Consider the following 26,615-nt stretch of genomic DNA (forward strand, 5'->3'; position numbering starts at 1 on the left):
TTAGTCATGAATACCAAATGGAAAGATGTTTCATTGATTGTATTAGGCACTTATGTAGCTTATCCTCCCTTCACTGTCCCGATAACCAGAGAACTAGAATTCACTCTGGGATATCCACCTCCCGTGGACCCTTAAGGATTGCAGGGGTTGCAGCATTATGCGGTTGGTATTTTCTGTATTTTCAAGATGAGAAAAACAAGGCTCAAAGAAATTGAAAAGAAAAAGTACCCCTTATCTCTCCCCAATCCCTGGGAATTATTATTGCTTATTAAGGTGTAAAATTAATCCCCTATGTAATATTTGATGTCACTTGTCCACCATTAATAAAACATGTTTTCTAGTAGAGATGATAAATTTTTACTGATACATACTCAACCATTTTGCCACTGGTATGTTTCTTACAGGACCATTAAAACTCCTTAGCATGATATTCTAACATACTAAACTAACTGCCATAGGTTGACAGTTCTATTTAAAATGTGACAGTTTGGCTCAGGCTGCCATAACAAAATACCATAGACTGGGTGGCCTGAAACAACAAATTTATTTTCTCACAGTTCTGGAAGCTGAAGTCCGAGATCAGGGTACCAGCATGGTTAGGTTCTAGAGAGTTCTCTTCCTGACTTGGAGATGGGCACCTTCTCACTGAGTCTTTGTATGTCTTTTCCTCTGTGCTCTCAAAGAGAGCTCTCTTGCTCTTTCTTCTTCCTACAGGAACACTAATCCCATGATGAGGGCCCCATCCTCATGATTTCATCTAACCCTAATTACCTCCCCAAGGCCCTGTCTCCAAATCACACTAGTGATTAGGGTTTCATCATATGAATTGTAGGGGTACACAAACATTGCCTGTGACAGTATTTTTTATCATGAACAGTGTTGGATTTTTGTCAAAAGTTGTTTGCATCTGTGGAGATAGTCATGTGGCTTTTCTCCTTTATTAAAGGTTTATTCCATTAATTGGTTTTCATATGTTAAACCAACCTTCTATTCCTGGGGTAAATCCCAGTTGGTCATAGTGTGATCCTCACAACAGTCTTAGGCTATGTGTGATATTATCCCCATATTATGGATGAAGAAATAAAGGCACAAAGAGGATAACTATTTCTAAGATATATAGCAAATAACTGTTAGAGCCAGGATTTAAAACCAGACCATCCAATTCCAGAGTTCATGCTCATGACTGATAGGCTATGCCTGACTTCTTTGCTGGGGTCTGGAAATAGTAGGCCAGAGCTAGGGGCCTCTATCAGGTCACTGCTCACTTTTCTCTCTTCAGGTCACCAGCTTCACTCCATAGGTACCTTTCTAGTCCATGTAGGTATTTTAAGTTGCTATCCCTATGCTGCTAATAACTTGCCCAAAGTTACATGGCCTTTCGGTGATGAAGCAAAGTTTTTAACTCTGGTCTTCTGATTTGTAGACAATTGCATCAGAAATTTAGAAGCAGTTATACATACATTTACATACACACACCACCCCTCTCCTTCGACTCTCACCCTGTGCAAAGCTCTAAACCCAATACGATAATTCCCAAGTTTGAGTCTTTCGTTTTTTGTAGTATCAAACATTCTTCTAGGATCTCATCCACTCTTAAAGTTTCTTCTCTTTTTCTGGTGCAGATGATTCCAATTCTTCCTCCTGATTTTCAGTCCTTCATCTCTCTTAGTCATTTGTATACCTACCTCACCCCCAAAATTGAACTCATGTTCCCCCAGACTAACTTCCCTAATACTACGAAGGATTGACTGGAGGGCAAGATGCTGGTGGAAAGGAGACCAGTTACGAGTTGCCTGTAGTAGTCTCCCCAAAATGAGGAAGACCTTGCTGTGGATGGTGGTCATGGGGACAGAAAAAGGGGCAGCAATCAAGGGGGTGCTTCAGGAGAATAAGAAGCGCCCTGTCGCTAGCCAGAGGTTGGGGGTAAAAGACTTGAAAGACACAGAAGTGACTTAGATTTTTGGGAGGAGGGGATGGAGAGCAGAGGGAACTGGAAAACAGTATAAAGGGTGGTGCCTGTGAGTGAAAGAGGAAAGTACGGATGAGAAGCTCTTTTAGAGGGGATAAATTTAGTTTCAGACAGTTGAGTTTGAACTGGTATCAAGACATGTAAATAGAGATGGCTGGAGATGGTGGAATAGGTCCTCTGGAGTAAAAATGGAAATCCTGATCAGTACCAGCCTGGACATGGACATTAAAGCGGTGAGACATGGTTGGCAACAGCAGAATTTTAGCTAGGTTTTAGAGATCCATCTAGTGTAGTGATTTTACTCTTCGGCTGCTTTTCAAATGTCTGATGAAAGGGAATATGGAAACATGCAGGCAGAGCTGCTGCGGTTGAAGGGGCAGGGAGTGGAGTGGTGGAAGGGCTGCACAAACTCAGCTCACCTGCCTCTCTCCTTCTGCTTCTAAATCCTTTTGTATTACACATGATGACAAGGTCCTGAGAGTGAGGTGATTTGCCCTAGGTGTTAACATAAAATAAGTGGCAGAGCCAGAACTGGAACCCAGCATCTAGCTTTTCTGTTATGCCCAGAAAGTTCTAAGGGAAAGCGCAAAAACAGTTTTCATTTTTATTACTTTCCTTTTCTCTAGAATCCGGGTTGGCAGTTTCCCTGCATGGGATGTAAGGAACACAGCACCCACCGGTTCTTGGGCTTGTTGGTCTTCTCCTGCCTCTTGGATGGCTCTTTCCCAGGCTTCACAGGCCCCTCTTCTGCCTGTGCCTTTCACAGTCCACTTGAGTTGTTGTCATTTGCATTCAGAGCTCCATCTTGGTCTAAACTTCTGATGACTCCTAAATCAGTCTCCAGGCTGGGCATCTGAGCTTGAGGCTTATGTCCAACCGCCTACTGGGCATCTCTACCTGGATGTTCCAATAACATGTCCAGCCGTGTCTGGAACCATTGTTGGATACAACTTTATGCCAATAAACTTCCAAGTCTAAATGAAGGGTAACTTTTTTTTTTTTTTTTTTTACAGATTGTAAGAGGCTAATATTGAATAAGGGACCTCAAAAGGCTATAAGTATAGTAAAATTTAAAAGGTTATTAAAGATCTTTCTGCTGCCAAGCCAGGTCCAGATAGTCTGTTAAAGCTTCAAAAACCCCATAATTGCTGTGCATTTCCCCTTGAGTTTATTATGAAAGTGTTAAAATTTAAACTTTTAAAAAGTCTTAAAATAGTACCATGAACAGCTATATATCCTCCTCCTAGATTTAATAATTAACATTTTGCCATATTTGGTTTATCTCTATATAAGCACATATTTTCAAGTCAGAAATTCTGACACTTCACCCCTAAATACTTCAGCATGCATCTCCTCAGAGTGAAGACAATGTCTGGCATAATCACAGTTATCACACAAAATTCATTAAAGCAGCAAATATCCAGTTCATATTTAAATGTCCCTAATTGTCCCCAGAATGTTTTTTATAGTATCCTTTTAAAAACTAAGATACATTTCAATATAGTTTATTCCAGAGTATTAAGAATAGCAAACTTTATTCGTCTTATGATCTTTGATCCCCACGCCTGACAAAAGCACAAACACACAAAAATCAATCCTGACTAATAAATGCAAGTATCCTGAAACATTATTAGCAGATTTCAGCATATTAGAGGACTGAATTGTTGTTGAGGATATTCTGTCTGAACCCAGTTTCTCTTTTCCCCTCCCCAATCACGTAGCAGCCTTGTAGTCCAATCCCACTGTTGTCTTGAGTGCCTAAATTAACCTAGATAATTCTATCCTCGTCACGGCGACTTGTTCAAATAGCCCAAGGCAATCAGCCTCTGGTATTTCCCCTGGCCACAGAGGTGATGCAACTGGCAAGAGGCTCAGTTCTTTCGCTGAGAATCGAAGAGGCCGGTTGTTAAACATTGACTAGTGCACCACCCGGATTTTGGTCGTCCCTTGCCTTTCGAGGATCTGACTACAAGGATGTTACATAAACAGCGGGCGATTAATAGGTGTTTGAGGCTTGCTGGAAAGAAAACACCCTCTCCGCGGAGCCAGCGGGCCAGGAGGCGAGGCGGGGCGTGGCGTGGCGGGGGCGGGTCCTCGGACGCTGCGGCACCGCCCCTCGCGGCGCCGGCGCGGTGGCCCACAGACCTCCGCTCAGGCTCCGGTGCCAGTGGTGCTTCCCGGCAGAGCCATGGCCAGTAAGTAGCGCCGCGGCCCGAGCTCGGACTGGAGAGAGGCTTCGGGCGCGGCGCCGGCGGACGGTCTCGCCGGCTCAGCCCCTCGCCTCCGCGTCGTGTCCCCGCCGCGCCCATGGCCTTCCTTGCTCCAGTGGCCGCGGGGCTGGGGGCCCGAGCGGCGAGGCCGGTGGGCGCGGGCGGGGCGGGGAAGGGAGGGGAGGCCGCAGAGCACAGCGCGGCGCACGTCGGGGATTCCGGGCTTCCGGGAGGGCCGGAGGGGCCGCGGGAGCGTTGGGCCTGCGTGCCGGAAGGGCCCGCGCCTTGCGTCCCACTGTGCTTGTGTGAAACGGAAGGCAGAGATTCCAGGTGCGTTCCGGGCGCCCCTACTCCAGATTCACCTGCGCGGGAAGGAGCGGGGGCAGGTGCTCATTTAAAATGCTACTTCCGCACCCTCCCTGTGGTCTTCCCTGTTTCTCACCGCTACCCCCGCTCAGCGACCCGAAGACTGTGCACTTTCAGTAATTATGATACTTCTTCAAATGTGAAACTTTGTCCCGTGGCATTCTTGGAGACTGTTGCTAGGTTTTAGATTGAGGTTTTTTTTACATCTTCATTGGAGTAAAATTGCTTTACAATGGTGTGTTAGTTTCTGCTTTATAACAAAGTGAATCAGTTATACACATACATATGTTCCCATATCTCGTCCTTCTTGCGTCTCCCTCCCTCCCACCCTCCCTATCCCACCCCTCTAGGTGGTCACAAAGCACGGAGCTGATCTCCCTGTGCTATGCGGCTGCTTCCCACTAGCTATCTACCTTACGTTTGGTAGTGTATATATGTCCATGCCACTCTCTCGCTTTGTCACAGCTTACCCTACCCCCTCCCCATATCCTCAAGTCCATTCTCTAGTAGGTCGGTGTCTTTTTTCCTGTCTTATCCCTAGGTTCTTCATGACATTTTTTTTTTTTTAAATTCCCTATATATGTGTTAGCATACGGTATTTGTCTTTCTCTTTCTGACTTACTTCACTCTGTATGACAGACTCTAGGTCCATCCACCTCATTACAAATAGCTCAATTTCGTTTCTTTTTAAGGCTGAGTAATATTCCATTGTATATATGTGCCACATCTTTTTTTTTACATTTATTGTGCACTTTATTTCTATTATTTTTTTTAACATTTTTATTGGGGTATAATTGCTTTACAATGGTGTGTTAGTTTCTGCTTTATAACAAAGTGAATCAGTTATACATATACATATGTTCCCATATCTCTTCCCTCTTGCGTCTCCCTCCCTCCCACCCTCCCTATCCCACCCCTCCAGGCGGTCACAAAGCACCGAGCCGATATCCCTGTGCCATGCGGCTGCTTCCCACTAGCTATCTACCTTACGTTTGTTAGTGTATATATGTCCATGACTCTCTCTCGCCCTGTCACAGCTCACCCTTCCCCCTCCCCATATCCTCAAGTCCGTTCTCCAGTAGGTCTGTGTCTTTATTCCTGTCTTACCCCTAGGTTCTTCATGACATTTTTTTTCCCCTTAAATTCCATATATATGTGTTAGCATACGGTATTTGTCTTTTTCTTTCTGACTTACTTCACTCTGTATGACAGACTCTAGGTCTATCCACCTCATTACAAATAGCTCAATTTCGTTTCTTTTTAAGGCTGAGTAATATTCCATTGTATATATGTGCCACATCCTCTTTATCCATTCATCCGATGATGGACACTTAGGTTGTTTCCATCTCTGGGCTATTGTAAATAGAGCTGCAGTGAACATTTTGGTACATGACTCTTTTTGAATTATGGTTTTCTCAGGGTATATGCCCAGTAGTGGGATTGCTGGGTCATATGGTAGTTCTATTTGTAGTTTTTTAAGGAACCTCCATACGGTTCTCCATAGTGGCTGTACCGATTCACGCTCCCACCAGCAGTGCAAGAGTGTTCCCTTTTCTCCACACCCTCTCCAGCATTTATTGTTTCTAGATTTTTTGATGGTGGCCATTCTGACTGGTGTGAGATGGTATCTCATTGTAGTTTTGATTTGCATTTCTCTAATGATTAATGATGTTGAGCATTCTTTCATGTGTTTGTTGGCATTCTGTATATCTTCTTTGGAGAAATGTCTATTTAGGTCTTCTGCCCATTTTTGAATTGGGTTCTTTGTTTTGTTGTTATTGAGCTGCATGAGCTGCTTATAAATTTTGGAGATTAATCCTATGTCAGTTGCTTCATTTGCAAATATTTTCTCCCATTCTGAGGGTTGTCTTTTGGTCTTGTTTATGGTTTCCTTTGCTGTGCAAAACTTTGAAGTTTCATTAGGTTCCATTTGTTTATTTTTGTTTTTATTTCCGTTTCTCTAGGAGGTGGGTCAAAAAGGATCTTGCTGTGATTTATGTCATAGAGTGTTCTGCCTATGTTTTCCTCTTAAGAGTTTGATAGTTTCTGGACTTACATTTAAGTCTTTAATCCATTTTGAGCTTATTTTTGTGTATGGTGTTAGGGAGTGATCTAATCTCATACTTTTACATGTACCTGTCCAGTTTTCCCAGCACCACTTATTGAAGAGGCTGTCCTTTCTCCACTGTACATTCCTGCCTCCTTTATCAAAGATAAGGTGACCATATGTGCGTGGGTTTATCTCTGGGCTTTCTATCCTGTTCCATTGATCTATCTTTCTGTTTTTATGCCAGTACGTACCATACTGTCTTGATTACTGTAGCTTTGTAGTATAGTCTGAAGTCAGGGAGCCTGATTCTCACAGCTCCGTTTTTCGTTCTCAAGATTGCTTTGGCTATTTGGGGTCTTTTGTGTTTCCATACAAATTGTGAATTTTTTTGTTCTAGTTCTGTGAAAAATGCCAGTGGTAGTTTGATTTAGTTTTGAACGTGAGTTTTGCAAAGGCACCAACCCTGATTATTTGTAATTTGAGCCCTGTCAGGTGAAAATGAAGCACCTGTTTTCTTTGATTTGTGCTTTTGTGGTAAGAGGACTGATTAATTTGCTCCACAGTGAGCCCCCCTCACACCCACTGCAGAATGCCCACTTCTCTTGGGAAAAAAAAAAAAAACTGGGCAAGTTTTTTCTGCACCTGGACCTTGAGCTTTCAGGTTAGGTATTACATGTTACTTACACATCCCCATTCTGGATCAGCCCCAGGGATGAGTTTCTAGCTGTGTTTGTTCCCAGGTCTTTGCCTGATTCTTTTACATGAGGCAGTGGAGTGCTCTAGGCTCAAAGTCTGGAGACCGGGATTATTACAGCCTTGGCTCAGCCCATGTCAACAAGTCATTTGATCTCTCTGGACCTCAGTTTCCTCTCCTTTAAAATGGACATTTTTAATAAATAAATGTTATTTTGAAACCCTTAAAAAAAAAGAAATAAAATGGACATAAACTGTTCCTACCAAGGATTAGTGAGGCTCCCTCAAATGGTAAGGTTTGTGGAAGTGCTCTCTGTTTTTCATTTCAACCTCCTGGAGCGCAGTGCAAGTTGGTGGCTGAATGAACCTTCAGGATCAAGGTATAGAAGTCCTTTTAGGGACTTGCCTGGTGGCGCAGTGGTTAAGAATCCACCTGCCATTGCAGGGGACACAGATTCGATCCCTGGTCCAGGAAGATCCCACATGCCGCGGATCACCTAAGCCCGTGCGCCACAACTACTGAAGCCCCCTTGCCTAGAGCCCGTGCTCCGCAACGAGAGAAGACCCCGCTCACTGCAACTAGAGAAAACCTGTGCACAGCAAAGAAGACCCAACGCAGTCAAAAAAGAAAAAAAAAAAAGTCCTTTTACACACCTCCCTCTGAGTTGTGACTGTCTCTTTCAGAAGAGGCTGATGGACTTGAGAGCTGTGGTTCTTGGTGGGGTTGAGGGTGGTGTTGATCTGACTCCCTTGAGGAATGTTTTCAAGTTACATGACCTCAGCCCCACCCACCCAAAAACAAACAAGGTAGTCATTCTGTCTGCAGTCCAGATTTTGGCTTGCTTCTGGCTGTGCCACTCACTTTGTTGACTGGCTTCGTGCAGCTTTCCCTCTGCAAGCTTCTTGTTTCCTCATCTACAAGATACTGTTAATGATACCTCACAGATGCTTCCATGTGTAAAGGACCTGCCTGTTCCTTCTGCTGTTTCCATGTTGGTCCCTTCAGTTAAGATATTTTATCCTTTGTTCCCCTTGGTAAGTCCTTAATTTTTAGAATACAATGAATATTAGTATAGCCAGGGACCTGACAATGAAAAGTAGTTTCATTTTACTGCTGAGGAGATGAAGTGACTAGTATCTCGTCCTCAGCCTCAGGGAACTCCCCAGTGGTGGAATTGTCCGGCTTCAGCCCCCCTGTGGAGCGGGTGCTTTGCAGCATGTCGGGCAGTCCCAAGCCTGGTGCAGGACAGCTGCCTTTCTGGGTGTGATGGGCGAGAAAGGAAGCCATCAACAGAACCATGGTGGACTTCATCTTACCCTCCTTCAGAAGCAGAGACAAACCCAGCTTCTAAGTTATAGTGGAGACCTTTAGTTGGTCTGTGATGTTTTAGTGACAGCTCAGGCTGTTTGCCCCAAAGTAATTATCCCAGCTTTTGTTTCCTGTTTGGTTTTCATCCAGTCTTTGAAACTATTTGACGAACTGCATTCCGGGTTAAATTTAGTTCCTCTCAGTATATTTAGGAGAAACCAAGGAATGGAACATCTGAGTTTTCTTACTTTTGGGGTTAACCATGAGCCAAACAGGCCTTCATCAAAGGCTAGGGTCTGTCAATGTTGCCTCTCTGGGGATGTTTTTACAGCTACAGGAGAGACCCAGAGAGAGAAGTCACTAATGGTGGGATTTCAGACTCCACAGCAGAGGCCAGGTAGGGAAGCGAGGCCAGGCCATTGCTGATAATTCCTGAAGTTTTGCAAAACTTTGTGGGTTACGACATGGTTTGGAACCTTTAATGTAGCCTTTCGTCAGACCATAAGCAAAAACTGTCAATCAGGGTCCAGGCAGGACTCGGAAACCACACCAGTCACTTGAACAGGAAAAGAATTCATATAAAGGACTCTTAACCAGTAAAAGGTGATTACTGTAAGAGCTAAAAGAGAACTCTATAGGAAAAGCAAATGTAGGGTGTGGCTACTACCTCAAGGAAGGAGTAAGCCTGGAGGAGCCACTGACCTGCTTGTCCCAAGGCTGACAGCAGGTCTGGTTGGCAGAGCTGGCCACATAATATGTGGGACTGAGTCTCCAGTGAAAATGTGGAGCCGTTTGTTCAGGGAGCAGGAGAAAACGCTGTTGGGTTTTCCTTGCACAGTGTTTCTCTCAACCTCTCATGGTATTTTCCATTTGCTACTTAATGTTGTGCTCCTTTGGGCACGGGAATATTCATGCGGTGAGTGCAGACCTGCCCAGGGGCCCTGCCCTGTGACTAGGCACATGTGCAGCCCACTGGTTGCCAGGCTCCCCCTCTACCTGCAGCTGGACCAGTGCACTGTGTCCCAGCTGGTGACGGGGACTTCGAGACAGGCATGTCAGCTTCCCATGGGCCTGCTGCCCCAACTCACGGTGGAGCAGAGACTTCCAAAGGGATTTCACCTGCTACGCTGGGAGGTGCTCAGCATCTGGACTGGGGATAGACTGGAGGCCGGAGGTCACATAAGGGATAGTCGCCTGCTCAGACCTAGTCTTCTTTCTTCAAGCCACGTTCTCACTTGTAAGGCAGAAGCTGGCCCTGCCTGCTTCACTTCAGATTCTTGTGCCTGGAATGGGCTTTGACCACGGATGTAGCTCTGTCTCAGGGTTGCTCAACCTCAGCGTTATTGACATTTAGGACTGGATAATTCTTTGTTGTCAGGGACTGTCCTGTGCGTTACGGCATGTTTGGCAGTGTCCCTGACCTCTGCCCACTAGATGCCAGTAGTACTGCATTAGCTGTGACCATCAACAATGTCTCCAGACATTGCCAGATGCCTTGGGGGGCAAAATTAACCTTCCATTGAGAAATGCTGCTCTATGTGATTCAGCAGTCAGATCTTCTGACAGCTGTTTTCTTTTATCTTCATCCTCAGCTTTCCGCTTGGCCCTCATCCAGCTTCAAGTTTCTTCTGTCAAATCAGATAACCTCACTCGAGCCTGTGGCCTTATCTGGGAGGCAGCAAAGCAGGGAGCCAAAATAGTTTCTCTGCCAGTAAGTATGGAGGCAGCCACCCCTTTCTGGGGACTGTTGTCCCAGCAGAATAATGTCCGCTAGCTCTGGTTGTCCTTCTGTGTCCTGGGGTCCAGCAAGGTCCTTTGGGACCCCAGGATTGTTCCATGTTTGTCTGGAAGATGACCCTAGCAAGAGTCTTTGTGATAGGATGTGCCAGCATGCTTACAGGTTTTTAACTTTAGGTCACTTGCTCGGTTCAGAAGCCTAGCAGGCTGAGGGACTTAACCTAAAGCTAAAATACTCAGTGCCTCAGATATTTACCTTTTCCTTGTGTACTTAAGTCTTTACAGGACCAGGACGTATTGATTTTAGCGCTAAGCTTCCAGCATTTAAAAAAATTGTTGAAAGTTGTTGAAAACTGAAAATTGTTAGAGATATTTAGGAAGTCTGTGGTATCTTCCAAAGTGTGGTAAGCCAGTAGGACTCTGCATCTGTCTCCTACGTCATCTCTTTTAGAACAGAATCAGCTGAAGATTGCGCCACATTTGTTTGTCAGCAAATACAGGGTCAGCCCCAGAGAAGGTCCTGCACGTGTCAGGACATGCATCTACTGGCAGAGGCCTGCTGGGGTCAGTGGGAGAACTATTCCCGACCACCCACTACCCCACTGTGGGGAGGAGGCAGCTGTTTGCAAACCCTGGAGAATTTTCAGGGCTACCTTGTATTTTATTTTAGGCTCCAGGCCATTACAACGTGGCCAGTGAGTAGGAATCTTCAACAAGGGAGCTCGAGATCTTAATTTTGCACCATGGGACTCACCTGTACTTGCACCTGATAACGGGTTCTTGTTGGTTTAAGTTGCTAGGGGTAAAAGAGTCTAAAGGCCAGGAGTGAAAGCACTTGAATTCCCCTCTACCTAACACGTGTTTTGTACAAGTTGGTGATCCTCAGCCTTGAGTTTCCTAGCACAGTGCCTGGTGCACAGGCAATCTCAGTAAATGCGAAATGAATGAACTAGAGTCGAAATCTAGTAGTTTTGCTTTTCTTTTATCACAGAGCTGTTGAGACATATTCAGGGGAGTGTGAGATTTTGCAGGATCAGAATGATAGTGCTGGAAGGGAGCTTAGATAATTTTATACATGAGGAAACACCCTAACCTCTGTGGCTTTCAAAGCTTCTGTATTTTTAAAAAGCACAGGCTTTATTACTTTACATAGTTAATAATATAGTACTGAGACTATGGAGTCATCCTAACACCCAAAGTCCTATGAGTAAGCCCAGTGGTAGTGGGGCCTGCGTGCCCAAGGCTGGGAAGGCGTAGTTCTCCTGCGAACTCAGTGAGAGGCAAGTGTGGTCTTTTGCCAAGGTGACCAGGATCTGGGACAGCACGCTGACTTGTCTCCTCCAGCCCCACCTGAGTCAGGGGCCGAGTCCTGTCTGTGTCCACAGGCTCTTTAGCCCTGAGGTGTCCATGTTTTTCTTATCAGCTGTGTTTTACCCCTTTGAGAGCTATGTCTTTTTACAGCAGAACTTTAAAGTGAGTTGGGTGTTTTGGTGTTTTTTTCCCCTTTTTCTCTTCCAACATTATTCTAGGAATGCTTTAATTCTCCATATGGTACGAAATATTTTCCTGAATATGCAGAGAAAATTCCTGGTGACTCCACACAGAAGCTTTCTGAAGTAGCAAAGAAGTGCAGCATATATGTCATTGGAGGTAACTTCCTACCCCCAAGGTATAATGGCCTAAACATTAAAAACATCTGAGTAACTTTTGTTGTTACATTTAAATCATGGAATACAAATTAGCTATCAAAAAGAATGAGGTAGGGGCTTCCCTGGTGGCGCAGTGGTTGAGGGTCCGCCTGCCAATGCAGGGGACATGGGTTCGTGCCCCTGTCCGGGAAGATCCCACATGCCACGGAGCGGCTGGGCCCGTGAGCCATGGCCGCTGAGCCTGCGCGTCCAGAGCCTGTGCTTCGCAACGGGAGAGGCCACAACAGTGAGAGGCCCGCGTACCGCAAAAAAAAAAAAAGAATGAGGTAGATCTGTATTTAGGAATGCGGAAGGATCTTTGAGACACACTGTTCAGTGGAAAAAGAGCAAGTTTAATATGAAATGAACAGGTACTTCCATACAGATGAATGCCCCACACAAAAGAAGGTTGTATATTTTTATATGTATTTATGTATGTAAGACATAGTAAATACTGTAGAAGGACACGCACCAAACTGATGATGATTTTCTCTGGAGAAGGAGTTGGAAGTACAGGGGCAGGTGGAAAGAGAAACCATATCTGAATGTCTTTCATTAATATAGTGTTAAGATTATTTTTTTTCCCATAAAGAGGCCGCATACATCAAAGGTAGCTTAGAGTATTAGGCTTAGTGAATTAAGTCAGACAGAGAAAGACAAATACTGAATGCTATCATTTACATGTGGAATCTAAAAAAAGAAAACAAAGGAATGTATATAACAAAATGGAAACAGACTCACAGAGAGAACAAACTAGTGGTTACCAGTGGGGAGAGGGAAGGGGGGAGGGGGAATATAAGGATGGAGGATTATGAGATATAAGCTACTATGTATACAATAAATAAGCAACAAGGATATATTGTGCAGCACGGATACATAGAGCCATTATTTTGTAATAACTTTAAATGGAGTAAAATCTTAAAAAATACATTGAATCACAATGTTGTATACCTGAAACTAGTATAATATTGTAAATCAAGTATACTTCAATTTTAAAAAAGTAGCTTTATTTATGTGGTTTTGTTAAAATAAAGTGTTCTATTTGTTTAAATAAAAATACAATAAAACTCTGTTTAATATAGCAAACAAAATTATTTCTCTATTATCATATAGTAAGAATTAGAAATGAATAAGAGGAGAAAAGAAGGCAAAGCAAGAAGAGATAGAATTGCAGGAACCATATTCAGTGATGGAAAGACTGGCTTACATTCCCACCTCAAGACCTTTTTGGATACAGTTATGTTGCAGGACCTGGTGAATTTAAGTTGAGCAACAGTGAATTCCCCGTGTTGCACCAATGCTTCAGATGAAGTGTTGCTCAAGATCAAAGCTGAATTCAGAAACAGTTTGGTTATTTTTGAAACCTTTCTTTGGCATCTAACCTAATTATATTTCACCTACACTCTGAAGTTGGTCTCTGAAAAATCATATTCAAGAAGAAAAAAACATGATTAAATAACCCTTAGAAGATAGTAAACTTTATTGTTGGACCCAAGAAGATAGTAAATTTTATCAAGCCTTTGTCCTGTTATCATAAAAGAATGCTTTATTCAGAGTGTTTTCTGTGTCTGTGTGTTTCTCCTCTCAATGAAAGGTTCCATTCCTGAAGAGGATGCTGGGAAATTATATAATACCTGTGCCGTGTTTGGGCCCGATGGAACTTTACTGGTAAAGCACAGAAAGGTAAGTAGAGAATGTGGCAAGTCTCATTGCCTCCTGAGAATTTGCTTTGAAGTTCCCAGTAACTCTCATCATATGGTACACACATCAGGCATTTGATTAGTTGGCACAGGTGGCTGTTCTTGGCTGTTGGCATTTTGATATAAATTGTAGGCTCAGCCTATCGATTTCAGCCAAGGAAAAACCTACAGGAATTTTGATTAGGATGGTATTGAACATACAGTGATCCAACTTTGGGGAGAGCTGACATCTTTGCAGTAGAAGTGCATGCATATACATTTAGGATTGTTAAGTCTTCTTGGTAAGTTGATTCTTTTATCATTATATGTCTTTTTTTTTTTCATTGTAGTACTCTTTGTCTTGAGGTTTAGCTCTGATATTACTATAGCCACTCTAGCCTTCTTATACTTACTGCTTGTATGGTACATCTTTTACTAATCTTTTATTTTCAGTCTATATGTCTCTTTATATTTAAAATGCTTCTCTTGCAGACAGCATGTAGTTGGGTCTTGCTTTTTTTTCATTCTGACAATCTTTGCCTTTTAACTGGAGTGATTACTCTATTTATATTTAATGTAATTATTGATATGGTTGGATTTTAAGCAGATAGACATTTAATTATTTTTTCCCTTTGTTCCTCTTTCCTGCATTCTTTTGGGTTGAGTAGTAGTTTGCTTTTTTTCCCCTAAGTTGTTGCCCTGTGACAATATACATGCTTATATTGTCACAGTCTACTTAGTTAATAATATATTTCTTCATGTGAAATTTAAGAATCTTGCAATTGTATAGGTCATTTCTTTATGGTATGGTTTTCATACATATTGCATCTATATACATTATGAATCCCACAAAACACTAATTTTTAATTTAAGTAGTCATGTGTATTTTAAAGAAATTAAGAGAGAAATATTTTGTGTTTACCCAAATACTTACCATTTCTAGTGTTTTTCTTTTCTTCCTGAAGATCTTAGTTCTGTCTGGTATGTTTATCTTCAAACAAAAAGACCTCCTTTAGCATTTTTGTAGTGAGGCTCGGCTAGCTATGAATTTTCTTAGTTTTTATTTATGAATATACCTTTACTTTGCCTTTATTCTTTTTCTTAAAATATTTATTTGGCTGCGTCGGGTCTTAGTTGCAGCATATGGGATCTTCATTGCGGCATCTTTTGTTGTGGCGCTCAGGCTCCTCTCTAGTTGTGGCGTGCAGGCTCTAGAGTGCACGGGGATTAGTTGCCCCACAGCATGTGGGATTTTATTTCCCCGACCCGGGGTCAAACCCGCGTCCCCTGCATTGGAAGGTGGATTCTTAACAACTGGACCACCAGGGAAGTCCCGCCTTTATTCTTAAAAAAGATTTTTGGTGGAATAGAATTCTGGGTTGACAGTTTTCTTTTTTTCCTCAGAAGTTTGAAAGATGTTATTATTCAGTTATCTTCTAGCCTCTTTTTTTACCCCCAATATGAAGTTAGTGATAATTAGTATTGTTCTTCTGCATGCAATTCATGTTTTTCTCTACCTGCCTTCAAGGTCTTTTCATAATCTTTAGTTCTCACTATTTTGACTATTATATTTCTAGGTATGGTTTTCTTTGTATTTGTCCTGCTTTGTGTTTCTTGAATCTGTAAAATTTAAGTCTTTCACTGTATTTGGGAAACTTGGGGGCATTATTTTGTTAAATATTTTTCTGTCCCATTCTCTTCTTATGGGACTCCAGTTTTGATACTGTTCACCAAACCAGGTCACCAAGGCTCTGTTTTTTATTTTTGTTTTTCAATGCTTTATCTCTGTCTTCTTCAGATTGGGCATTTTCCATTGACCCATCTTCAGATTCACTGAGTCTTTCTTCTGTAATCTCCACTCTCCTGTAAATCAATCCAGTGGAATTTTTAAAAAATTCAGATGTTGAATTTTTCAGTTCTAAAATTTTCATTTCATTCTTTTTCATAGCTTTTATTCCCTACTGTATTTTCTGTTCGTTTATGCATTAAGAGCTCATTTTTCTTTACTCTCTTGAGCTTAGTTTCAATAGCTGCTTTAAAGTCTTTGATAATTATCACATCTGGGTCTTACTGGGGTCTGCTCCATTGCTGCTTTTTCTTTAAGACTTTGGGTAATATCTTTGTGTATCTAGTAATTAGGATTGTATATTGGATTATATGTTGTTGAGATTCTAACTTCTATTACATTCCCCTGAAAAGTGTTGAATATTTTATTTTAGCAAGTAGTTAATTTGGGCATACTCAAACACCAAACTCTTTTTCCTTTGTGAGGAAGAAGCAGCAACTTCAGCTGCTCTGTTCTACTGTAAAGTTGTTTAGCTTTAGCTGGGCTGCTTGGAGTTTGCCCCACACATCTTTAGTTCATTGGTTAGTCAGAGATTTGGACAGATTTTATATGTAAAATTTAGGGCTGTTCTTTGGCTTTCTCCTTTTCAGCATTTCCCCCTCACTTTCCACCTGCCATGAAACTCTATTCTCTGGTTCCTCAGCTGGTATGATTGTGCGTAGTTGTCACCACCACTCCTAGCAACAGCTGGGGCCTTGCCTCCAACTAAAAGCTGTAAACAAATGGGAAACTCACACAGCACTAGTCCCTTCTTCCAAGTGTTGACTTCTCTTCTGTTTCTGCCTGATTTTGATTATTCTCAAGTGCTTTTAAGTAGTTGTGTTTTTTATTTTGTCCAGAGTTCATAGTTATCTGTGAGAAAGCTGGTCTGATAGGAGCCACTCTGCCATTAGTGGAAGAGGACCCAGCATTGAGCTATGTTTCTTTTTTTTTTAAGTTAAGTATATTTCTTTTTAATTAATTAATTAATTAGTTTTTTGGCTGTGTTGGGTCTTCGTTGCCATGCAGTCTTTCTCTAGTTGGAGAGCGTGGGGTTTACTCTTTGTTGCGTTGTGCAGGCTTCTCATCGCAATGGCTCCTCTTGTTGCGGAGCACGGGCTCTAGGCGTGTGGGTTTCAGTAGTTGTGGCGATTGAACTTATATTGTCACAGTCTCAATATAAGGGGGTGCTCAGTAGTTGTGGTGCATGGGCTTAGTTGCTCTGCGGCACCTGGGATCTTCCTGGACCAGGGCTCAAACCCGTGTCCTCTGCATTGGCAGGTGGCTTCTTAACCACTGAGCCACCAGGGAAGTCCGAGCATTGAGCTATTAACCCAACTCTTTAAAGTGCTTGTTTTCAGAATTGAGTTTTCCAGGCCATGAATATGATATATATCTCTTTCCATTTACTTAGGCTTTCTTTAATTTCTCTCAAAGTTTTTTAATAGTTTTTTGGGTATAGTCTTGTATATCATTTACTAGATTTATTCCTAATTGGTATTTCTTGATGCCCTTTCATTTTCTGTTTCTTGCTAGTGTACAGAAGTAGAACTAATTTTTAAAATATTGACCTTGTATATAGTACCCTTGCGTAAACTTATTCATTCTAATAATTCATCTGTATATTTCCTTTGACATTTCTTAGGTATACAAATATATCATCTGAGAATAATGGCTTTTAATTTTTTCTTTCTAATCTTTATCCTTTTTATTCCTTTCCTTTGCCTTGTTGCTTTGGTTAGGACCTCTGGTACAGTGTTGAATAGCAGGTGTACTTACCTTGTTCTTGATCTCAATAGGAGAAGGGTTTTAATGTTTCACCATTAAATATGATGTTTCCTTAGATTTTTTTTTTTGCAGATATTCTTTATCAGATTAAGGAGGTTCCCTTCCTAGAAGAGTTTTTCTGTTCCGTTTTTTAAATAAGAATGGATGGAGAAGTTTACCAAATGCTCATTATGCACCTCTTAGGATGATCATATGACTTTTCCCCTTTATTTTGTTCATGTGGTAAATCACATTGATTGGTTTTTTAATGTTAAATCACATTGGCTTTCCTTGAATAAATCCAATTTGGAAGTGATGTGTTTCTTTTTAATATATTGCTGCATTGGGTTTGCAAATTTTACCTATTTGTGATTGCTCACCCACTCTCCACCTCTTCTGCCAATGTATCAGTTTGATTCTGATTCTGAGAAGTCTTCATTTAGCATTTATATTGAGTAAAAAAGCTGCACATTAATTGCTTTCCGTAAGAAATCTAGATGTTGATTTGCACACCACTAAGGAAACAAGGGTCTAAGGCCTACAGCATCATTTTTCCAGTTCCCTGTGTTAGAAATTATTTTGATATGATGTCAGTCAGCTTGTGGGGTGGGTTGTGGGCAGATTGGGGGTGCTGTTTGTACAGTTGATCTTAGAACACCCCTATTGCTGGCCATGGAAAGATGTTTGTTATTATTGTCATGAACCCTGCAGAAAAGAGGTAACCGAATCCATTATTTGTGATGCAGCTCCACCTGTTTGACATTGATGTTCCTGGGAAAATCACATTTCAAGAATCTAAAACATTGAGTCCTGGTGATAGTTTCTCCACATTTGATACTCGTACGTACCAGATAAATTCACCTCTTTTAGCAGTCCCTGTAGAAAAGGATCAGGTAGTCCTATGTTTTTCACTTCTCTCCCTTCCCAACCTCTTTACAAAACCTGACTGAAAGGCCAGAAGTGAGAAGGGCAGAGAATGGTCAGAGATCTAGAAAGGGGGGGCTGGATGGAGAACTGAGGGTTTGACATGGTTTTGCTCTTCCATTTGGTCACAGCCTTTTATTAGTATGATAGCTTCCGGCCTGTACCCATTAGGCCATGATTGAACACCTCCCACTTATATAAGAAGCATTCAGTTAGAACGAGTTTCTCATCTCTGCTTTGCTGTTGTAAATGATGTCTTCACGAGGTGAGGTCCAGGCAGGAATAAGCTTATACATTTTCTCCATCCATGGGCCCTGCATGAATGTATTCCCGTCAGTGTTTTGTGATCATTAGATCTTGGAGGCTTTCCCCTGCTGCACCATGAGGCAGGAGCTTAACTTTTTGTTTGTATATTTTCTGTTTGGAAAACAGCTTACTGCAGAGTGGGCCTGGGCATCTGCTACGACATCCGCTTTGCAGAGCTGGCACAAATCTATGCACAGAGAGGTAAGGCAGCACTACAGTTATGTTGTGTAAATGCTTGGAGGTTTAATTTGGGCTGGTCTTTGTGGGTAGAGGGAACCCTTGGTCAGAAAACCTGGAGGACAGGTCTTAATTTCTCTACCTCCATATGAATTCTCAGACTTCTGCGTATGGACAGTATGGTTTTTTGGGGGTTGTAATTTAACACGCCACATAGCTGAGGGAGGAGCCATACTCCTAAACTAAACCTCTGCTCTACCCTTTGAGCCCTTCCTGCTACTGTGTTTGGAAAGAGTCACTCGGGGCCCAGTAGGAATGGTCTGCGTGCACATGGCTTTTACCACTTACTAGTCCTAGATGTTGGGTAGTTGAAATGTAGTCAGTGACATTTTGGTCCAGAGGAGCATGCTACCATCCTGGAGAAGCACCAAGTCAGATCAGAAGATTTGGGTTCTGGTTCCAACTCTTCCCCTTAATTGGCACAATACTTTGGGTAAATTACTTAATCTCTGGAAAAATATGCATCTCCACAGGAACAGTGCGAAGATTAAGGAGAGAGGACTTACAGAATTCCTCATATGGTACTCAACAAATATTAGCATACCTACTAGACTGCCAAAGATACTCTGATTCCAATTTATCTGTCGGTGAAAGTGAAGTGGGTGCAAACAGTTTGACTCCCTGCTCAGCAGAAGGTGGAGGCACAAGGGCTCTGGGTTGGCAGTCTCAGCTGAGTCTTAGCAATAAGTAGTAGAGCCCTACTCTGCCCCTCGTTTCAATTGACAAGCATCACAAAACATGGTCCTTGGCCATGGGAGCTGACCACATGATGCTGAGAGGAATTCGAATGACAGGTTCTCCACCTTTTTAAAGCAAAGTCACATGTTGTGGTTTTGGTTGTCAATACCACTTTTCTTGTGTGTATGTGTTTTGTGTGTGTGTGTCTAGAGGAATTTAGAGCCATACTTAATGCTGCTGACCCTGTCTGACTTGGCTGAATCTTTTTATGCTTGGGGAAGTTTGAGTTTGGTCCCTGATGGGTAAGGAATAGAGGGAGGGGCTAGTGTGGTTGGGTGTCTACCTGCATCTGCTCTTCTTTGGCCTTTCTCTCCCCAAGGCTGCCAGCTGTTGGTATATCCTGCAGCTTTTAATTTGACCACCGGACCAGCCCACTGGGAGTTGCTTCAGCGAGGCCGGTAAGAAAGCATCTCAAGCACACCTTCAGGAGTCTCAGTGTTTCTTTGTGGGAACATTTCCAGTTTGGTGGAAGCACCAACCTTCCCCGTATGGAATGCTGCCTCTGACTCAGAATGCCCTGGCATCCAAATGCAGTTGAAAAAGGTGACTCTTTTCATCTTCCAGTCCAAAAGGAGGGCTTCTAGTGTAGGGCACCTTCTCCTCAGAAGCCACAGCACCAGTCTCATGGATTTGGGGGACTGTGATTTTTGCATTTTGAAGAGCATTCACTGCATCAGGTGGGCAGCAATTTCATTCTTCTGTGTTCAGGCATGGATTGGTGTCTCTGATACAGTTGCCAGCAACTTTTACAGAGAATTGGAGACCCACGGAATGTATGTGTCTGAAGCCAAGGAAAAGGCAGGGGTTATTTTAGCCTGACAGCCCTAGGGAGAGACTTGTGGTCTGCACTCCGTGGACCCTGTGCTGCTCAGATTGGGTGTTTATCCTACTCCATCCTCCATAGTGTCCTGCTAGTCTTGGCACTCTGCCAAGAAATTCGTCATAAGTTCTCGCTCTTCTAACCTCTGAGTCCTGAGCGTTGCACAGCTATGTTGTGCATGTCACAGTTGCTGTTTCCCTGGTCCCCTGAGGCTGAGGAGTGGTGAAGGGCAGATGGCAGAGGTGCGTGTAACATGGAAGGGGAAAGGAGTGTGACTGTGTAAAGTGCTCTGCAAAACAAATGCTGGTCAGAGATGACAGTCTTTTCATTAAAAGATTTTTAAAGTGAGGTGTTATATACTTACAGGAAAGTGTGCTAGTTTTAAGTTTACAGGTCAGTAAGTTTTTACATATGTATTCACCTATGACCAAGACCAACATCTTGAACATTTCTAGTGCCTTGCAGTGCTCCCTTTTGCTCCTTCCCAGTCAGTACTCTCTTCTCTCCGCCCAGGGGTAGCCACTAGCTCATGTCTGGAGATGATGGTAATTTTTATTGGAAGGGGATGTAGAAGTGTTTGGCTGGTTGCGTGATGGAAGGCGGGGTAGGGGTACGTGATACCCATGAGTATTAATAAACGCCTTGTTGAAAGGAAGAAAAGCTTGGGAGAGACTGGGATGGTCTGGCATGAATCTGTTGATTGAGCCCAGAGGGCTCTGGGTCAGGTGGCTTTGGTGCACCCGGGCTGCCACCCGAAATTCTTGCCTAATTTGAGACAATGGGGCTGCCACATTGGCATGGAAGGGCCCTGCAGCCCTGCAAGGTGTGTTGTCCCAGAGCAAGGCCAGTCCGTTCTCTCTGGCCACCTTGACTGCATTAACCAGAGAAGCTCTGCTCTTTACACTTTACAGGTTGGCTCAGGCCAGGGTTTCTCGGCTTTGGCAGCACTGACATCTTGGGCTGGATGACTCTTTGGTGTAGGGGCTGCCCTGTGCATTGCAGGGTGTTTAGCAGCACCCCTGGCCTCTACCCACTAGATGCCAATAGCAGTCCCTTAGTCGTGACAGTCAAAAATGTCTCCAGACACTGGCACATGTCCCCTGGTGGGCAGAATTGCTCTAGTTGAGAACTGGCTTATGCAATAAGATCTTTTTTGAAGAGAGGGTCCTGTGGCTTTGGATGTTTCTTCCACATCTGAGCCAGCCTGTCCTATTCTAGTTGTTGAAAGAAGGATCTGTACACTTAGGATAAAAAGTCACAGATCTATGTAATCACTGTATAATTTACCTCTTTTCTGTCCATTAACTACAGCGCTGTTGATAATCAGGTGTACGTGGCCACGGCATCTCCTGCCCGGGATGACAGAGCCTCCTATGTTGCCTGGGGACACAGCACCGTTGTGAGTCCTTGGTGAGTTGGCTACACAGGGACAGGCTCACGAGGAGCTTGGGAGATGGCACTTGGGCAAGTGGGTTGTCTGATTCCTGCCTGGTCCCGCCCCTCCCTCCACCCCCATCTCCCCACATGCCTGCCAGGTCTCCAGGTCTCTCAGTGAGAGAAGCTTCCACTTGAAAACCATGTGAGAGAGAAACGGTCCTGCTCTCCTGACTGAGTGCTTGGCCTCAGCCCCCTTCTGAGTTTCTAAGTGACTTTTAATGTCAAGCAAACTTGGAAACAAGGCAGCAGTCACGGGTGGGTGGTTTAGTAAAAGAGGCTCCCAAACTCTTGGCTTTTGGTTAAAATTTAGACTGGGTCAATGGTCCTAGGGCAGGAATGAGTTGCAGGTTGAGGATTTGCTCCCTGCATAATGATTAGAGGAGAGTGGAGGATGGGATGAATTAAGGGGAGCTGTGAACTTGTCCTCTGTGAGAGGGAAAAGCATTTTATTACTTAGCGAAACCAGCATGGAAGTCTGCCCAGATACATATACATATGTTAATAGACATATCTTACTGGCATTTGTATAGTTTACATAGTACTTTCACACACATTATCTCACTGTGAACTCTCAGGGACTTATCTTTATTTAGCCCAGTTTATAGATGGTAGACTTGAAGTTTACAGGATAAAGTGGCTAGAACTGGTGTTTGGATCCAAGACTTTTGAATTCAGAACTGAGATTTATTCCATACTACTTCTCGTATGTCTGTATGATTACAGACACACAAGCACACACACAGATATGTATTTCTACAATTTCAGGATAAATATACCAGTAACAAGGCTGCAAAGGCTTAAACGTCACTGTGGGGTTCCTAAAGTTTCTCTCTGCTGACTTTACAGGACCCACAGATTAAAGTGTGTGGTGGGGAAGTCCTTGGAAGATGTGACCAGCAAGAGTCCCAGTGAGCCTCTTGCACGATAGGATTTGGGAGGCATTGAAAGACTGGAAGGATTGAGTTGGCTTCAGAATTAAACTTGACTCAAGTTCCTCTGCAGATGTTAGTGATCAGCTTCCTGACCTTTTGGGCAGCTCTGCTCCCCAGCTGGTTCTCCTAATGAACTCTGTTACTGATCAAGCTGGCTGCTCTGACACAAAGTAGTTGTATAAGATTTACCTTTATTTCTTCCTTTTTAGAATCCCCCCCGTTCGGTTTGGGAGCCCTCTGGCTTATATCAGCGTTGGTATAGGCGCCTGGGGTTAACATAGAGATCTTTGAATGCCAGGGCAAATGGGGAAGAAATAGAAGAGACTAGAAAAGGATTCAGTTAAATGGCATTAATGATGGTGTTTGTAGCTCATTGTGCCAAAAATTTTTGGCCATCTGGTAGATGGAACCAATTATTATGTCAGATTGTTTGTTGTATCAGATTACTTTGTTTTGTGCTTTGGAGAAATTTCATTTCACAGATATGTTTCTGAAGCTCTGTTTTGGGCCAAGAGCCTCAGCACTGGAAAGAGTTTTCCAAATCAGCTTTTCCTCAGATTTATGGAGTGTTGCTGTTTCCAGTGTGGGGTTCCTGCCAGGGCATTTCTACCCAGGCCCCATAGGTTGAAACCTTTCCCTCAAACCCTGAAAGCCATTAACATAGGGATCCAGGGATCACAGGCATGAAAACAGATCCAGGCAGATCTGGGCCCTGCCCAGGCCTAGTCTCACCATCCGCATGGTTGGGTAGCAGCCTTGGGAGGTGTGAAGAAACAGAGCCAGACTACCCTTGTAAAGGGGTCTTGAACGTACTCACGAGGGGACAGATGGAGCTTCCCGTTGGTTATAGGTGTCTCTATTCCCAGATGTTTACATCCGTTGACAGAAATAATAAATAATCTATAATAGGAATAGAAAAGAGTTTTATTCAAGCCAAACTGAGGGCTGTAGCCTTTGAGACAGCCTCTCACATAGCTCTGAGGAACTATTCTGAAGAAGCATGGTTTGCGGCACAGTTTTATATCTTGTCAGAACAAGGAATGTCAAACACAACAGGTGTACATTCTTTCAAGATTTCAAAAAAACAAAAGATCACCATGTATACAGCAAGTGGTATGGCCTTGGTGCTTGGGAAGGGAGCCTTATATAGAAAGAGTATTAGCATTGATGTCTCAGGAAGGGAGGCATTTATTTCCATCTTCAGAACGAACATTCTTTCCTTCTGGGCAGTGCACCCTTTTCTTTAATAGTTAAAGCACATGTACAATGTATGTGTGATAGGCCACAAGGCAGGCTGTTCCAGTTAAAATAAAGTTTAAGTTAAATGATGTATAAGCCAGAATGACTTCCCCATACCTCATTATGTGAAAATTTCTTCCATCACATCTTAGAATAATTACCGTTCCCTAGCAGTTTGTGGGTTACAAAATACACTCCATAATTTTCTCACCAAGTCCTCACAGAGCTCATATTTCCACTTTATGGATTAGGAAATGGAGATTCCAGATGACTTGCCACAAGGCCACACAGCTACTTCAATGGTAGAACAGGAATTTATGCCCCTACCTTCTTGTTTTAAATCTCAGATTCCTTCCCCTTTGGCCTGTGAGATGGGGAGGAAAAACAGAAAGACCCTGAATATCAGCAAACATCAGAGAATCCACTCATTCTTCCCCTGAATCTTTTTCAGGGGGGAGGTCCTCGTCAAAGCTGGCACTGAAGAAATGATCGTGTATTCAGACATAGGTAAGATTAGCTCTGGCACAGTTCAGGTCTCTGGTGTCCCCATTCTGAGGCCAGATTCCATAGCTGTGCAACCCTGTCACCTGGAGGGGCTCCTTTATGCCCCACCCTCCTCATTTATCCTTGGTTCTCTGGCCAAGCCCCGGGGCTGTATCTCAGCCTGAGTTTTCTTGGTTTGGTTTGAAATGAATACAGGGGCATTGACAGGCTGTCTGTGCCTCCAGACAAGGCCTGTGAGCAAATTACTTGCTGAGGCTCTGGTTGTTTTTATAGTGTTTGGGGAAGAAATTCCCGTCGGTCGGTAAGGAATTACATCTTACTAATAGTGCACTTTTCTGTTTTTGCAGACCTGAAGAAGTTGGCTGAAATACGCCAGCAAATCCCCATTTTTAGCCAGAAGCGCTCAGACCTCTATGCAGTGGAGGCGAAAAAGCCCTAATGTTTATGTTTCCAACGTGTCATGAAACAGGAAGATATGTTTCTACAACATAATCAACTCCCTTCTGAATTCTTTAATGGAGATTCGTTTTTGTTTTTTTTTAATTTCAGCCTTTTCCCTTCCTGGATAGGGAAGCTCTCTGTTGAGATGGTGGAGCATCAACTGATGCTGGTATTCTCCACACCGTATTAAATAGTCAAAAAGGACTCAGGCTGGCATAGACGAGCAGAAGGCAAGGGGATGGCTGTAAGTCTTCCATATTCAAGTCATCTCAAAGCAATTAGTAAAAGTATCAGATCTTGGTATCCTTAATGGTTGATTGACCAGATATGAATATATCTGTGTCATGAACCTCTTATCTGATTGTTGGAGTTGGAATCCATTACGTAGAAAACTTGTTCTTTGAGCAGTACCTTAAAGTTACATTTTTGGTCTGTGAGTAGCTATGGAAAGCAAGGTGATGGATCCTTGGTGTTGGCTAGAGGAGATGGCAGCACCTTTCCTAGCAGCCTTTGGGCTCTTCAAATTCAGGAAGGAGCTAACTATTTAAGACCCCCTTAGTTTTAGGGGAAACATTGTTTCAATAATGGGCCCCTGGGAGAATGGCAGTAGCATAATTTGGTCAAGGTAACTAAAGTGTGAGTCTCTGCAAAAGATTTTCTTGATAGGGGTGAGTGTCTCTTTTTCTTTTTTCTTTTCTCCCTAGTAACACTTATAGCTTGATAAAGGTAAGTTTTTAGCCTAGTGGTTTTCAGAATCCTTTTACATAATTAAAAATTAAGAATTCCATTGAGGTTTATGTATGTTATAGCTAGTGGTAGGTTGGTAAATGTTTAATGACCAGCTGTCTGAGAAGAAGTCGATTTTGTAGTAGCATTTGCCAATTTCCATGGTGTACTTACTGCCAAATTCAATCTATCAGTGTAACACCTCTAAACACAGAGCTGGGAATAGATGTGCTCGATTGGCTCTTGTGAGCTGGTGCAATTCTACTCTAGCACACCACTGTTTACATATATATAGATATTTGCCATACTGGAAAATAAAATTTAAAACAAAAGAATACACGAACACGCATCCCATTATCTATAAGAATGATGACATGATCACGTGCAGTTTAACCAGCACTGTATACACAGAAGTGTTGTACAGTGAAAAAGGCAAATGACTTTTTAAAAATAAGTGTATAATTTGGCAAAATTTGACATGTATATACATGAAACCACTTCAATCAAGACAATGAATATACCCACCACCCCTAAAAGCTTCTTTGTGCTCTTTTATAATCTCTCTGGCTACTCCTCACATCCTCAGGCAAACACTGATCAGCTTTGTCACTACAGATTAGTTTGAATTTTCCAAAATTACCCAAAAGTGGAATCATACTATAGTTTTTTGTGTCTTCTTTCACTCACCATAATTATTTGGAGATTCATCCGTGTGTGTGCTTCAGTAATTCATTCCTTTTTTATTGAGTTAGTAGTCCATTGTATGGATGTACTGGAATTTATCCATTTACCTGTTGATAGACATTTGAATTGTTTCCAGTTTTGGGCTATTACAAATAAAGCTGCTAGCTACATTTTGTACATGTTGTTCATTTCTCTTGAGTAATGTCTAGGAGTGGAATGGTGGAGTCTTACATGTATTTCACTGCCAGTGCCATTTTACTTAGCAGTCTGTCAGAGTCCTAGGTGCTCCACATCCTCATCAGCACTTGGTATGATGAGCTTTTTAAATTTTAAC

The 26,615-nt window shown here is 42.8% G+C and overlaps 1 protein-coding gene across 1 annotated transcript; it reads left to right on the top strand.

The window, feature by feature from the left end:
• Positions 1-1,842: 1,842 nt before the first annotated feature.
• On the top strand, positions 1,843-24,964 carry NIT2 (nitrilase family member 2). Its single transcript, XM_029213701.1, has 12 exons — positions 1,843-1,923; positions 3,929-4,164; positions 4,199-4,509; positions 10,190-10,308; positions 11,864-11,984; positions 13,617-13,705; positions 18,040-18,133; positions 18,650-18,724; positions 19,818-19,896; positions 21,630-21,728; positions 24,378-24,433; positions 24,778-24,964. The coding sequence occupies exons 1-12, from the start codon at positions 1,843-1,845 to the stop codon at positions 24,867-24,869; spliced, it is 1,452 nt and encodes a 483-aa protein (XP_029069534.1). The 3' UTR covers positions 24,870-24,964.
• Positions 24,965-26,615: the final 1,651 nt, after the last annotated feature.

The sequence above is a fragment of the Monodon monoceros genome, unplaced genomic scaffold (genome assembly GCF_005190385.1).
Source record: "Monodon monoceros isolate NGI ecotype Baffin Bay Population unplaced genomic scaffold, NGI_Narwhal_1 Super_Scaffold_11, whole genome shotgun sequence".
Classification (NCBI taxonomy): Eukaryota; Metazoa; Chordata; class Mammalia; order Artiodactyla; family Monodontidae; genus Monodon; species Monodon monoceros.